The sequence below is a fragment of the Platalea leucorodia genome, assembly GCF_965183815.1.
Source record: "Platalea leucorodia genome assembly, chromosome: 17".
In the NCBI taxonomy this organism is placed as follows: Eukaryota; Metazoa; Chordata; class Aves; order Pelecaniformes; family Threskiornithidae; genus Platalea; species Platalea leucorodia.
In genome coordinates, this window is record NC_138839.1 from 3,824,831 (window position 1) to 3,840,032 (window position 15,202).

General features: G+C 50.2%; 2 protein-coding genes across 3 annotated transcripts in view; one reads left to right on the plus strand and one right to left on the minus strand.

Moving 5' to 3' along the window:
* Positions 1-2,517: 2,517 nt before the first annotated feature.
* RNF223 (ring finger protein 223) lies at positions 2,518-3,758 on the plus strand (the record flags this gene model as incomplete). Its single annotated transcript, XM_082329211.1, has 2 exons — positions 2,518-2,569; positions 2,911-3,758. 2 exons carry the CDS (start codon positions 2,518-2,520, stop codon positions 3,756-3,758), a joined length of 900 nt encoding a protein of 299 aa, XP_082185337.1.
* Positions 3,759-5,995: 2,237 nt separating this feature from the next.
* The window catches only part of LOC309598472 (tyrosine-protein phosphatase non-receptor type 11-like), a 59,879-nt gene continuing 50,672 nt past the window's right edge, over positions 5,996-15,202 (minus strand). For both annotated transcript variants that reach the window (XM_082329098.1, XM_082329099.1), the window contains exons 6-16: positions 15,019-15,132; positions 14,488-14,584; positions 13,835-13,914; positions 12,987-13,142; positions 11,887-12,018; positions 11,475-11,629; positions 10,956-11,023; positions 9,959-10,110; positions 9,664-9,764; positions 7,868-7,987; positions 5,996-7,423 (exon numbers count right to left, since the gene is read on the minus strand). In XM_082329098.1, coding sequence (XP_082185224.1) covers positions 7,903-7,987; positions 9,664-9,764; positions 9,959-10,110; positions 10,956-11,023; positions 11,475-11,629; positions 11,887-12,018; positions 12,987-13,142; positions 13,835-13,914; positions 14,488-14,584; positions 15,019-15,132 — 1,140 coding nt within the window. In that variant the 3' untranslated portion in view covers positions 5,996-7,423; positions 7,868-7,902. The remainder of the gene's footprint in view (positions 7,424-7,867; positions 7,988-9,663; positions 9,765-9,958; positions 10,111-10,955; positions 11,024-11,474; positions 11,630-11,886; positions 12,019-12,986; positions 13,143-13,834; positions 13,915-14,487; positions 14,585-15,018; positions 15,133-15,202) is intronic.

Genomic DNA, 15,202 nt, shown 5'->3' on the forward strand with positions numbered 1-15,202 from the left:
ACCTCTTAACTCGCTGTGTATTCAGTTGCTCTGAGTTAAAGATACCACTAAGGAACCATATTACAGAAGAGCATTGGCCACTATCGTAACTGCGTGATCTCTTTTGTCTGGTTTTATGGTGTGGAAAGAAGTTTTCTAGAACTTGTTGGGAAGTAAAAAATACTTAACTACTTAGTTTTAAGTCTGAGTTTATGTGTCTCTCCTGAATGGTTTAGTTATTTACTGATGTTCTGAGAGTTTCTGGAGAGCCCGGGTAAATAGCTGGGAAAGTGAGGAAAATAGCTGCAGGGTCTGAGGAAATGCAGTGTGACCATGGAGGTCTGAAAAATTGAAGATATTGTCTTGTATTTTAAAAAAAAAAAAAATCATGTGATTGTGTAGTGCAAAAAAAAAAACCCAACACCAAACCACCAGAAAACCAACCAACCAACCCCCCCAAACCCTAACTAATTCTGTTGGGACTCCACACTGCATGTCTTCACTGGGACCCTCCAGCTTTAGTGACTGACTCTCATTTAGGAGGACAGCAGTAGCGCCCAGGAGAAGTCTTGGTCCCTGCGTTAGCTGCTGCCCAAACCCCATTTAACTTTCTGAGCGTCAGCACCATGGCACCAAAAGACACAAGAAGCCGCAGAGGCTGACCTGTCCTGCGTGGCAGAGTAGGAATTAAAACTGTCTTTGCCATGCCTCGGCTCTGTGCCCTGCTCTTCATATCTTCCCAGTTTAAGTCAGCTACCTGCATCATGTCTGATCAAGGTGCCACATGACACCAAGATGCTGATAAAAATAAGTAGACTCTACGTTTATTAAAACTAACAAACATCTATAGAGTCATGATTATCTTTAGCAAAGGGAAAATGTGGGCAAAAGCTTGTATCTTCATTTAAAAGCAACTGTTGTGAGTAAACTTCCTCAAGTTTACTCTCAAGATACTGCTGTTGCTATAGCTGTCATATTACAGACTAGTAAAAACGCCAACAGAACAGCTTTTTCACACAGGTTATGAAATTACAGTTTGCATAAGCAAAGGCTCTCTCTTCCTGAGGTTACCTTCTGCCACTGGCTTTGCTGCTCGTAATTTTGCACAAAGACTCCAAGCTGAGGGACTGCAAAGAACTGGGCGTAGGGGATGGAGTTCTGCAAAACAGGAGATTTCATTAAAAAAAAACCCAAGACCAGGGGTTTCCCTCATCTCTGTGCCAGCTTGGGCTTGGATTTGTAGTTCATCAGCATCTGCCAGATTGTGATAAAACATGCATGGCGATCTGTAGCCAGAAAAAAAAGACATTAAAAAAAACATTACAACTTGCTGAGAAATGCAGATAGTCTGTGTCTGAAAATTTAACTTGAGGTGATGGTTCACAAAAATGCCTTCATTTAGAATAAGAGAAGAAAAAGAAAGAAGGTTCCTAAAGTTGGTTTCAGCTCTGGCAATGCTAGCTGTGACGGGAGAGGGGAGAATACTTCGTTCTTCAATACTGGAGACTTCTTTGTGCAACCCGAGGAATACGCAGTCTTTCTGATACCTTAAATTAGCCTTTTATGCTGAGACGTGGAGTCTCCAGCCCATGCGGGTGAGCCATTGCTGGATTGACTGGAAACCTATAATTACAGCAACAATCTGGACGTTTCTGGCTTGTCATCGGTAAATCTCCCAACATGAAGAATCAGGCCTAGCTAGTTCAGTGACACATCCTAAAAAAATGTCCCCCAGGCATACAGCATCAGGGCCATCACTGGGAAGTTCTTCCAGCTAAACACTTGCTTTCAGGGAAAAGTGCTCAACAGCTGAAAAGTCATATATCTAAATATCAGAATGTACGCGAAGCTGTGTGTCTAGCCTAGGCTAACTGGAATTCAAGGTAATACTTAGATTGCTGAAAAGGCTGGAGTAAGTTGTAAACCAATTTGCTGGAAGTGGCGTATTAGCCACTCAACTCGAGGCTCCTGCTTGCGTACCGCAACAAAGCAGGGAGCGCAAGGCAGCACACAGCAAGGCTTGGGCCGTGCTGGCGCTCCTCCAGGGCTGAGGACAGGGAAGAACTGTTTTTCCCTAGGGAAACAAGAGCAACAAGGAAACAGTGGAGAATTCCCCTTGCTCTGGCACCAAGGCCATTTCCTCCAACCTTGCTTTTCTTGCTGTGTCACGGTGACAAGACGGAGATGCTTCTTATGCCGCTGGGGGCTGAGGATGGAACAAACTTTGCAAGATAACAGTGTTTCCGCACCTCCCTTGGGTTCTCCTGTGACACGAGGGAGTTCAGATCCCACTGTGGATGGACAAAACCAGGCAGCATCGCTGGGTGGTGCCTCACTTGCTTGCTAGGCAGCATGCAGAACCATGATTCAAGGCACAAAGCTCTGTCTGAGCACACCAAAGAGAAGAGATGCACCCCCCTGCTACCTCCACAACTGAATAGTGTTATCTGTCTCTTAGGCCTTGCTCATGCTGCCACCATAATATCTGAGTGCCTCCCAGACTAATAGACTGCCATAGCGAGGTCCCTACTTGACCTCATGGAGTCTTCTGCTCTCCTCCCTGCTCAGGTGTCGGGGAGCACCAGCCGGGGTAGGTTTTTGTTGTGTTTTCTCTGCCCAGAGGGAGGCATGTATGGGGAACGACTGCACCATCTATAATGCCATGGTGGTTCTGGTGAAAAGGCTTTGGCTGGATGGGGGATCTCTGCTGGTTGCTTGCTTCTTTGCAGGATGTTGAACTTCACCTTCGGTACGCAGCTTCGAACAGGCTACCTGTGTCATTCTCACCTCTGGCAGGGATCTATTCCAGGCTCCGGATGCAGTGGAAGTCATGAACTTGCTCTTTGTTCCTTTTAAGGGGTTAAACATAGGTCTGGTGATGGGTGTCTTCACATTGTTTAAAATGAAGGCTGTGGTTTTCTTCTCTTCTAGAGTGTCCCAGGGCTCTATTTATTTCCCCGGGCTCCGTCATGTCGTGCTTCACGCAGCTGTGGCACTCCAACACGCCAGACTCTCCCACCAGCCCAGTCCCTGCATCTCCGAGTGAAATCCCCATCCCCATCAGCCCCATTGTTGTCACCTCCCCAGGAGATGGCAAGAGGAAGGCGAGGTCCCCAACCGACAAGCCAGGCTCTCCAAACCCAACGTCTCCGAAGCCAGCCTCCCCTGTGGAGTGTTCCATTTGCTTCAACACCTATGACAACACCTTCAAGACACCCAAGCTGCTCCAGTGCTCCCACGTTTTCTGCCTGGAGTGTGTGGCCCGGCTGAGCACAGGGCTGCCCCCAAACCAACCAGAGGACCAGCTCCCCTGCCCCTTCTGCAGGCAGCTGACCAGCATCCCTCTGGAAGGCGCCCCGGCACTCGAGACCAGCAAGGAGCTCCTTGCCACACTGCCTCCTGAACTCCAGCAGGAGAAGGTGCTCTGGATGGAAGGCACCAAGCTTTGCTGCCGTCAGTCGTCTGATGACCCCGAGAATCCAGACTCGTGTATCTCCATTGATGTCGCCATGAGCAAGCCAGAAAGTCAGGAGCCCCCCCCGGCGGGGCTAGCTGGGAGGCTGTCCCGCTGCGACATGTGCGATGACTGGAAACGCATAGTCCTCCTCTCCGCGTTGATCATCATCCTCTTCTGCATCATTCTGTGGCCAGTCCAGTGCGCCCTGAAGACAGGGAACCTCCGCTGCTTCACAAGGACTGTCGCGATGAGCAGGCCAGAGTATCTCCCCCCTAAACACACCACAGCGGCACCGCCTGCGACACAACTCCCTTTCCAGTAGCGGCGAGGCAGCCCCTCGCTCCTGTCTAGCGAGGCTGTCGGCTCCCTCCCCGCGGCACGTCGGGGCGGCAGGGACAGGGCCTACCGCCCTGACGGCATTCCTTGGTTTGCTGGCAGACCCCGTGGCCCGCTCCCCACACTCCTCCTGTGCCTGCGCTTGAATACACGCATCCACCTCCAGGAGCCCTGCTGAAGCACTCGCCTGCCAAGCTGTCTCCAGCCCAGAAAGGCTCCGAGGAGCTGCCTCAGCATCCTGCTGCCAAACTTTCCATGGAAACCGGAGCTCTGAAAGCAACAGACAGGTTTCTAGGACTGTTTGCCTCAAATGGCACACGGCCGTGTGCTGTCTTGGCTGGGTACCAGATGACAGTGGGTACAGTTCCTCTAACTCCCTTAGGGAATAAAGGGCTATTTTTGCCAACTGAAGGATCTACATGATTATTCCTACGAGGAGCTGGGATTGGGAGGGTAAAGACATGTCAAAGTCGTATGAGCAGATGAAAATTATCCTTATTCCACACGCTTGAAACATTTCCATCGTGTTATTCAGTGTTGGAGGTGTAAATGCTGCCTCCTGCTGACAAAACATGGATCAATCACTGCTACTCACCCGAGTTGCGTTACCATCCTTGACGAGCTTGCGAACAGAACAGAGGAGCCATTCTACTCGGTTTATCCTAAGATGATGCTTAAAAATCACTCATCCCTGCCTGGGAAGCGATTCTGAGCACAGGGGAGAGTTCTGCCAGGCACACTGACACAGCACTACAACCCGGCCTCTCCAGCTACTTCGTCAGCGAGCTGCATTCATACTTCCCACAGGCAAACTGACTGAAGTGCCATTTTTTGACAGCTTTACCCTCCTAATCTTAAAATGTGTCAGTATTAAGACACAGGCCAGTTGCTTACACTATATTTTTATTTAATGCAGTGATCTTCTGACAGTGATTAACAAAAGTCTTCATGATGAAGATGGCTTACAATTAAATGTTTTCTATTCAAACACATGGATGTAAGACGGTATACTGTATGCAAGTACCATATGTGTATGTATTAAATTATGTTTTATACAATGCAAGGTGTCAATCTGTAGCAATTACTCCACATTTCCCTTCTTACTTGCAGTTGCAGGTGTTCACTTAGCCGTCCTGAGGCCAGCCGCATTCCCAGACCACGGTAGCTACGCAGCAGGTAGCGTGTCTGTACTCTGGCCCATGCATCAGCTGTCCCAGCGTTGTACAATCCTGCACACGTGGACAGTTTTACCCTGTAAATTCATACTTACTACCGTCTAGGCAGTATTGCCCCAGGTGCAACTCCCCTCTGTGTCTACCTGATTTGACCTGAAAAATGAGAAGCTGCAAAGACTGCTCATCTTTTGCTTCTTCCCAGCTGGAAGAGAGATGCTTCCAGTCTCCTCTTCCAGAAAATCTAATTTGAAATAGAAAAGGCTGAAGCAACGGCAGAAGTAACTCAAGTCTGTTGCTATGCAAACCTTCTGCGGAAAGCCGCTGCGTGTGCTGTATCTGCAACACCTTTGCTGTTCAGCTGCAGGCTGGTGTTACCTGCGCCAGCCACGTGTCTGCAGAAACTACTGCAGGCACTGTAACTGCTGCCAAAGGCAGTGGGCTTGACAGGGATTCTCACTGGTATCACCCTGTCCATTCCCCTGTGGTTGCCACTGGAAGAATGTCTTCACAGCACCAGTTTAAGTGTGTTCTTGGAAAAAGTGACTCACCAAGACTTCAGGCAGAGCAGGCACTTCCATTTTACCCATCTGGGACTAAGCCCAGCAAATAGACACTGGTAGAGATGAAGTGCTTTGTCATCTGTTACCATTCAACCCCCACTGATGAGACCTAAGGGCAGGGCAGAGGGGAAATAACATCTTCAGCCTCATAAAATCTATTGTTAGGGTGGCAAACGGGCCACGGAGATGTTCTCACAGTTCCAACTGTTCCTGGTAGCCTGCCACAGCATCCTCGTCAGGGCGGCCCCTTTGCACTTCCCCTTCTCACCAGGTACTTGGAAACAAAGGTTGCAGGTTTGGCTAACACGCAGCTGAACCCCTCGCTCATGCATAGTCAAAAGGAAGATCCAAAGCGAGTGAAAACAGGGCCCTGAACAGTAGCATTTGGCGATGGGAGACATTCAGGATGCCCCATTGTCCACATCAACTGTCAGTCACTTCCCCAAAAAGCAAACTACTTAAAAAGAAAGGAGAGAAAAAAAAAAAGCCTTGAGAATATTCAACATTTATTAAAAGTGCAATAAAAATAAACAGTTCTCCTGTCCCTGTGACAAGGGACCAGAAAGACCAGCCAGGGATACAGCCAAGGTATGTCATTGTGCTTTTGTTCAACCCCTTCTGCTCAACACTTGGAGCTGGCGCTCCAGGCACTAATACCCCAACCGTGCAGCAAGTCCGTCCAGTTCCCGAGACCTAGGAGGACTTCAACACCAGCCCCACGCACGCTCGGGAGCTTCAGGCGCTGGCACTCGGACCCAAGGCTCCCCACGGAGCGCGCTTTCAGACCCTGATGAATCCTGCAGGAAGGGGTTCTTTGGCAGGACTATTTGCAGGCCTTAAGGCTGGAACAGCAGGAAGCACTGGCAGTCACAAGTCAGGACTTATCAACAGAGCTGGAATAACTCCACTCAGGGACACACTCATCTTCACGGCGCTGGTCAGGTCACCAACACTCCTGCAACACCCCTACTCAGCAGTAACAACGCTTGCCTTCTCATATAGTTGCAGGGGGGAAAAAAAAGAGGTCACGCAGCAAGGTAATGGCAGAGCTGCATCAAGCTTAGAGGGGCCCAGCTCAAAAAGTTCAGCTCAGATTAGTATCCTAGGCTGTTACTCGCTAGGGGTGGCTAAAAGCACAGCGCACAAAGCTGCTTTCCTACTCTCCAGCACCCATCAGCTAGGTGGGATTTCACTTAGCTCAACGTTCAGGCCCACACAAAGACAGAGATGCTCACCTCTGTCTCTCACTTCTGCTACGAAACCCACGTGCAGAGCAGCTAGCAGACTCGGGCACACACACACGCATCTGCTGTACCACAGCAGCAGGGATTGCTCGATGGGCTTTGGCAGGGTTGCATAGAAATCTAGAACTGGTACAGCCAAAAGGAGGTGTGAGAAGAAGAATCAAGAGGTGCAAATACCTGGGTCCAGGCAGTGCTCTCTATTTCTCACCCTCACAGGCAGCAAAGTTACTCCAGGATTTAGTCTGACAACACTTCTAGCTTAGAAATGATTGACCTAATGAAAACATTAAAGTGTATTAACATTTTACTAACGCCCTAAGTGGGCAACCCTGGGAAAGCTCCTAAGCAAATAGTCATTTCTGTTCCTTTTAACAATTTGCGTGTAAAAAATAAGAATCTTAAATTAAAAAAAAAAAAAAATTAAAACTGAGCCTTGATGCCCTAATGAATGTCCAGAGGCACTTCCACATAAATATCAACCTACTGATACAGGGGAGAATGGGAGAAGATCCTTCTTGTTAATAAGTTAGGTCATGGCATGTTCTTACGCGCAGACTTTGCTTGCTTCTTACTTCCTCGCTGAATCCAAGGTGCTTGGGGAAGGCAAGACGGGCAAAAAAAATTGTCCGCAATTGCAGAACTTGGAAAGGGTGGACGTAAACACTGTAAATCCTGCATTCCAAAACAAGAAGGAAGGAGGGTGGTATGGTTTATAACTGGGAGAAAAGTGCATTGATAAGATTACAGAGCTGAGACACTCCCAGAGAGTGAAGTCTCCCCTACTTGTTTGCATACATCGCGCAGTCTTGTTCTCCGAGTCTCACAGCTTCCTGGCATAGCAGTCCAAAAAGCCGCTCTCCCCCCTCACTGGTAACACTGTAAACGTGTTTCCCTGTTGAGATCTCATTACCCCATTTCCCCTCTTCTCCCATCAGCAAGCAGCTGGCCACAGCCGCATCCTTAGGCTCCGTCAAATTTCACCAAAGCATAGCTGCCTTCCCCGCGGCAGGCAGAGCCACAGAGATCTGCGTAAGCTGAGCTGAAGAGGAGCTGGGTCAAATGCCATGTAAACAGACTGTGGTGACACTCTCGGTTAATCAAGGGAAGCATTCCTACCTGTACAGCCTCCATACAGCTCACCTCCGGCTCCTTTATTGCCCGGTATTACTCATCCCTGAAACCTTTGGGCTTTTGATGTTAAGGTTCTCGTAGACGGAAGCTGACTCATCATCAACCCTGTCAAGAAACAAAGCCTTGTTATGAACAGCCTCACTGCTCTGGATCTTTTCCCAGAGGCAGGTGGCCAGTGGGAAGCGGGTAATGGCCCAGCCAAGCTCCCTTTTCCCCTCCCCAGCCTTGTAGATAGGACGACATGGGGTTACCCGCTGTTCTCAATCCCTGTTTTCCCTCCCTCTGGCTGGGCCACCCCTCCTAGGTTCAAATACAGCTTGGGGATGGAGCCTTGAACCTTCCTCTCCACATGTCAGCCTTTCATGGATGCAAAGTTTCTGCAGGATCAGCGGATACAGTTCCTGGTATTTCCTACTCTTTCTTTCTCTACATACCTAATTTCTCCGGATTTTCCAAAGTCTAACGGAAGGAGAGGGCTGCTCCAAAGGCCAGATCCAAGTACCTCTAAAGCAGGTTTGACACCCAAAGCTGAACTCACGGGAGCTCTCTGGAGCCAACATGACCAGCCACATTGACCTCCCCTTGCTCGGCTCAGTCCCACGCAGTCCTCCCCACCCTCATTTATTCAGAGCTGCACTTTCAAAGTCGGGCATTTTAAACAGGACGCAAATGTTTCTAGAGTCCAGCAGGGAAGATCCCAACTGGCCAGATCCAGCAGGAGCTGGAAGGTTCATAATGCCAGTGAAGGATCCAGGTTTCCCTTTAGCGCTGCATGAAAGCAAGGTCTTTCCAGTTCCTAACGCGCCGCAGGACCAGAGCGGCTCTGCCCGCGGAGTGCCACGGGAGCCAAGCAGCGCCCTTCCCTGCCTCCTCCTGCCCTCTCCCAGCTCCCAGGGCAGCAGCTCCCCAAGCCCCAGCCCGGAGCACCCCGGCTGCCGGGCCCGGCTCTGGCTCTTCCCGCAGAGGTGCCTCTGGGCACGGCACGCTGCCGGGCACGGCGGGCAGGAGCCACCAGCACTGTGGTGGTGGCCAAACGCCCGGAGAAGAATGTGTGACATCTCCTTTTGCCCTCTTCTCTTCAGTTGGATTTTTCGTTCTGTGTGAGCCCAGCAACAGCGTTTCTGCCTCCACTTTAACACCCACTCCTCTGCTCCTGCCTAGCTTCTTTCAAACCCGATGCTGCGATTCAAGGTGCCCAAAAGCTCTGATATTATATAACTGACATATGTCCCTGCCCACTCACCTTCAACTTATAACCCCCTCTCCATCACTCACTGATATCCCATTACTTGGGGCAAGAGCGAAAAACATAATTTGGGGGATTTTAGCTCTGCTTATGTAAGGAACTCATGCTACTTAGCACATGCTCCCTCTCCACATGGGTGCGAATCCACCTCCCTCTGCTCTCTTCTCATCTTCCTCCAGATTTTGCTGTAAATCCCCTCAGTGGCAGTGGCACAGTTCCACTCTCCAGCAGATTCTCCAGAGCCAAGGATACGGAGCACTGGTCACTAAAGGCTAGGATCTATTTCCTCCTCCCCTTTCCAAAGCAGCTGCAAAAGCGTAGCACATAAGCAAGGTGGGCTGCTACCACCCCTGCTGACGGGGTGGTGGGATCACCTCCTTATTTTTAGCCTTTCCCATATGCTAGCCAGCAACTGCTCAGGTTTCAGGTGTGGGAGAGGCAGGCTGGCAAAGGATAAACACTGGGGCCTTTGCTCAAGCTGTTCGCTCTACAGCTAGAGACGTTCTTAGCCCTGGCCCAGAGATATTCGGCTTACACAGACTGGGCCCGTGGTGAAGGGGGCTGCCCTTTGCCTCTGCCTTTTTCCATAGGAGCGTAGCCGATATTCAAGTAGTCTCGCTCTTTCCTTTTATTCCTCTGAAAGAGAAAGCAAAGACAATAAAACCCCACTCAAAGCAGGTACAGAATAAAGCCTTACAAGATCCCATATACCAGTGGGTGTGGGTTTGTTTCCGTGTGTTCAGGGCAATATTTGAGTTCCAGGGAGAAGGTGGAAGTTGCGTGGGCCAAGTTCTGCCCTTGCTTTTCCAACCAAGCCGAACAGAACTCACCTGTTCTTCTTCCAACCTCTTCTGCTCAGCCTCAATGTACTGCTGAACAGCCATGTAAACAAACTTGTACTGCGCCTCCGTCTGCACCATGCCCGACCGCTGCCTGCGTACCATCTGGATGGTTTTGGGGATGTCAATATCGCAGTCCAAACCTGACCAAGAGCGAGAAGGTGAGGTTTAGGGAGTGGGAATTCGGTTGAAAAATTATTTTCTTAAGACAGCTTTGAAAGCTTTCAGTATCTCGCTGAACACAGCGTCAGCAAAGCCCTAGAATATTGTGAAAGGATTTGGTGTTTCTCTATGCCCAGGCGATTTTTAATTTTTTTTTTTTTTCCCTGAGAATTGCTGAGGCAGGGCTGACTTGCTTTAAGCAAGAGGAGGGGGATTAGGTCTGTTCTGTGGCAACTTCCTACAGACCCAGACTTACCAGGTTTATGAAAAAGATACAGCCATTGGCGAAGAGGGTCCACCTGCCTCACGGCTCCCAGGCCAGACCCAGAGATACACGGAGAGTTCCACAACAGCTCTACAATTTCAGGTGAGGGTGACAGCCCTTCTACACAGAAGAGTTCAGGGGACTTATTTCTAAAAGGGCTACTAGAGTAATACCCTTATTGAACCTGTTTCCCCCCATTCTACCGTCAATAAAAGAGGGTTTTCCAGGAGACCTTGAAATCCCGGCCCCATTGATGCCACCAGGAAGACTGTGCTGTGTTGCTGAGAGCACCAGAGGGCTGTCCATGTGCGCACCCATTTGGTGAGGGTTCACATTCCATTACCACAGCGCTCCATTTCTTGGCCCACAGAGAAATGGGAAACTGGGCACAAGCCCCTCTCACCTTGCATTCAGGCTAAGCCTGTGCCCACTGCTTCCCGGACAAGTCAAACCCACGGCTGGGAGATCACGTACCCGCTGCTTGCACAAGAGCAGCGTTATCCCCTAACAGGTCAGAGCAAGACAAACGGTGAAAGCCATGAGATAGACAGGGAGACATACCTTGCCTGTGAATAATATCCACCAGAATATCTATCACTATGATGGTGCCGGTGCGTCCTATTCCAGCACTGGAAAGAGAAAACAAAAAATCATTGCAGGAGGAAACATTCCCCAGAGTTAGTCAGCTCAGCTCCAACACTCATCTGCATGCCTGGCCCATCCTGGGCGGATTTGGAGCGGCTGCTCTAAGATAAGCCCAGCCAAATGCTGACCCTTCGGAGATCAGAGGATTTGGACCGGCTGCTCTAAGATAAGCCCAGCCAAATGCGGACCCTTCGGAGATCAGAGCCTAGCAGGCTGCATCAGAGCTACCAGCTCCAGATCAGGCCTGCTCTTCCCTGTGCTATCACCAGCGAGGCTCTGGAGGAGGGCTGTATTTCCCCATGCGTATACTTATAGCCCAGTTGCCCACCATCAGCTCACATGATGACCCAGCTGCGGGTGTCACAGAAAAGAAAAGAGACATTTTTATTACCCATCCCTACTGCAGTGCCCTGCGAGCAGCCCACTGGTTCGTACCTGCAGTGCACTATGATCGGCCCCGTGTCTGGAATGCTTCGCTGTGCCCGATTCACTTGGTCCAGAAAGCTCAGAACCCCTCCTGGTTCATTGGGCACCCCGTGGTCTGGCCAGCTAAAATACTGATAATGCTTCACTAGTCTCGGGCGCTTATCCTGCAGGGAGCAGAGACCCACCGCCTAGTCAGAAAACCCCACCTACTAGGAGACTTTGCCTTCCTTTCCTTTTACCAAAGCTGGGGCAAAGTGGCCCAGAACTTAAGCAGCGGGACTATTAAGGAAAAACAAAAAAAAACCAAACCAAAATAAAAACCCAAAACAACCAACCAAACAAAGAAGCCACAGCTCCCTCCCCGGGGTTCCAGCACCAGCCCGTTCCCAGCACGGCGGGCAGACAGCAGCAGAGGACTCACCCTGTCGGTCCGCCAGATCTCCAGCTCCCGAAGGTAGTAGCCCTGGGCCTCACGCTCGCTCACGTTTCGCACACAGATGCACCCGTATTCCTTGGTGCAACTCTTGTCTGGCCAGTAACGGAAGCATTTGTTCTGCAGCAACACCAGATAGCTGCTCATTAGCCGAGACTGGGGAGCTGGAGGATGAACCCCTGAGCACCTTGCTCAGGGCTGCTGCTGCATTCAAAGGGCGTGTAGCCCCAGTGCAGAGGTTCAGAGGAGAGCCATAGGCACAAAGCATTTCCTTTGAGATGGGGATGTACCAGATAGGGCCATTCCTATAGGAAGGACGTGAGCCCTAGGGGAATCTCCCTCCTCAGCTAGCCCCAGCCTCAGGTAGGCATTGCTTTGCCAAAGGCATAGTCTTGACGCACAGCACCTGAGCTGTTGGTTTGGTCATTGCCTAACTCCCGAGCCAAATCTCTGCCCCAAGGGGCTGCACAGTCTGCCTATACCCCTCCTGTCCTCCAGCCCATCCCCTCCTTGCTATGGTGACTTTGCCAATACAAAAGAAGGCTTGTGAGTAGAGCTATCTTTATCTCATCTCTGCAGTAGGCTGCTGCAAGCACAGCTTCCCTCACTCCTAAGCAAAACCGCTAGTGCCAATCATAATTAGCTCCTCTCTTTACTAGGGAAGGCTGTTCTGGTAAATGGCTCTGCACGGAATTTCACTGTATTCCTTGGCCCTACCAACCCACTCCTAGTACACAGGTAGGGGCTGTATAATTACTTTTGTCCCTCACACAGCTTGCAACATGTCCCCCTCCACTTTCCAGCTTGCTGCAGCAAGCACGATGCTTTCCTTCTCTCTCTGCCACCTGCAATTCCCCAGAGTCTTGAAGCAAGTCATATGAGGGACACCCCATTAATATTTATGGGGCTGGGGAGATTGTCTGTGCAGAGCAAAGCGGTATGTTTCTTTCATGAAGAAGAGCTCAAGCAACATTACAAGCCAGAGGAGAAATGAAATGAAAGCTAGCCAGAGACAACTTAACTAAAAACTATTAGTACTAGCAGCAGGTAACTTTCAGGCTTGGGGACAGCACCCTACAAGTGCTCACCCTGCCCCGCTCCACCTCCTTGGTTGTCATGACAATGACGTGACTGTTCTCTTGATACACCATGGCCCAGAAGTCATTCACTGTTGTCTGCAGGCAGCCCTGCGTGGCTATATAGATCTTGCAGTGCTCCGAGTTCCTTCCATCTTCAGGGATGCTCTGAGGAGCAAAGGAGGGGGGGGGGAAAGCCAACGATGCTCTAGTGAGGAATTGAGAATTGCTTTAGCAGCAAAGTCAGCACACCTTCCATGCAGGACTTCTGAGCTAGCTGATTTTCCTCTATTCGTCAGACCCGCGGACCCAAACCGCTCTCAATCACCAGCTTTAACAGAGTCACCAGCAAAATGGTCTGCCTGCCTCCAGGGACCTTTATGCTGCTGTAACGCACATCGCTGCACAACAGACTCTTGCCAACGGGCAGCTGCAGAAGTTGCAGGTGGACGTGGCTGGAATGAAGCCGCCTTGAAGGCTTCCCAAAGGCTGGTGCTTAAGTGCCAGAGCAGCATTGCTGGAAATACAGCTTCAAGCAGCTCTTAGCTTACAGATGACAATTATAATTTGACCTCAGAGATAATGTTCAATAACAGAGAGCCTGGGTCAGTCCCCTAGGACCTCCTGAACAGGTAAGGAAAGGAGGGGATTAAGAGAAACTCCTAGATAGGGGCAAACAGGACATGACAGAATGATGAAATCCCTTGGGATACAGTAGAAAAATCCAGTGTTTGGCCTGGACCCAGTGAAAGACGCTGGTCCTGACAGGCCATTCCCTCCAGACTTACACCATTACCCGCCAGAAACATAGCGCTGTGCTGAAGACAGCCCCCACACGGTGCCTTCCCTTTCCCAAGTACCTTGATATAGTTGGCGTTGATGTAGTCCGACCCAGGCACGCTCTCATCTACGTCTCGGAGCGCCACCCGTGTGGTATCAACTGAAGGAGAAGAGAGTCCAGAATGAACACGGGGTGACTCACACACACGGGAGCACGGCTGGGCTTTGCTGCAGGGCAGCCACGGTGGCTCCCAGCAAGGGCTCCCACAAGGCTCTTGCTATGAAGTCACTTGGGTAACTACTGCAAAAGAGGGTATAAAATGCTCTCCTAATGACACTTCGCACACTACCTGGCTCACAGCTATGTTGCCAATCTAGTAACTTGGATGGATTAGTGAGACGCAGTGTTGCAGACTAACCTGAGCTCAAGTTTTCCAGTATTTCCTTTGGAGGCTCTATATGACTTTTGAATTACACTTGAGCTCTGAAGCATATTTGGACTCACAGCACAAAGAGAGGAGAGCAATTTACCAGTTTCCCATGCAAAAGGGAAGGACGAGGTTAGAAAGGGGATGGAAAATGCCATGAACTAACTGGACCGCTCCCCTAGGACAGTGTACACCTCCTTCCAACTCCGCCGTGGTCAGAACGCTCTGCAGGGTTAACTAGCCCCAGAGAAGGCTGCAGAAATTGTGGTGAAAAATAACCAAACCAGTATTCAGTGTCTCCTTACAGGGAAGGATGTTCTTGTAGCGATTCTTAGCCTTGTTCTCTGGTCGCTGTCCCTCCTTCCTGGGGTAGAGGAGCTTGCACTCTTGCTGCTGCAGCATCTGTGGAGCAGAGTACAGAATAACAAACTGTTCTGGGCAGACAAGGGGAGTCAGAGGCAAAGGAAGGGCTCTTTCGACTCGCTGCTTGGCTTCCTGAGGCTGAGAAGAGCAGAGGGAGTGCTGGCAGGAAGGGAAAGGGAGCCAAGAAGCAGCTTGATGAGAGAGTTAATGGGGGGAGAAGGCACAAATCCCTGCAGGGAACAAAAGGCACGCAGTTCTAGGATGAGGAAGGAGCAACTGCCTTGGACATGAGAAAAAGCAATGAAAAAAAGGACCAGGAGGTAACTCAGTTGAACACGGAAAACAGGGAAAGGAGAAACAGTGCTGAGAAGAGAAGACGGCCCTCAGTGCTGGAAAACCATGACGCTCCCATGCAAATACGATATTCTTCACCCACAGGCACAAGCAGGACAGAGCACAGGAGCATCCTGTACCTCGAACTCTTCCCAGAACCCTTGCTTGGCCTTCTCACTGTGATCTGCCATTTTGTTCAGCTCCTTCACTCTGTTTTCAATGTTAGCTGCGTTGATGCGCGTGGCATTGAATGGCTGAAAGACAGAGGAAGACAGAATAGAAATCACTTTCAGTTACAGAAAGACAGATAATTTTCCCCTTGAA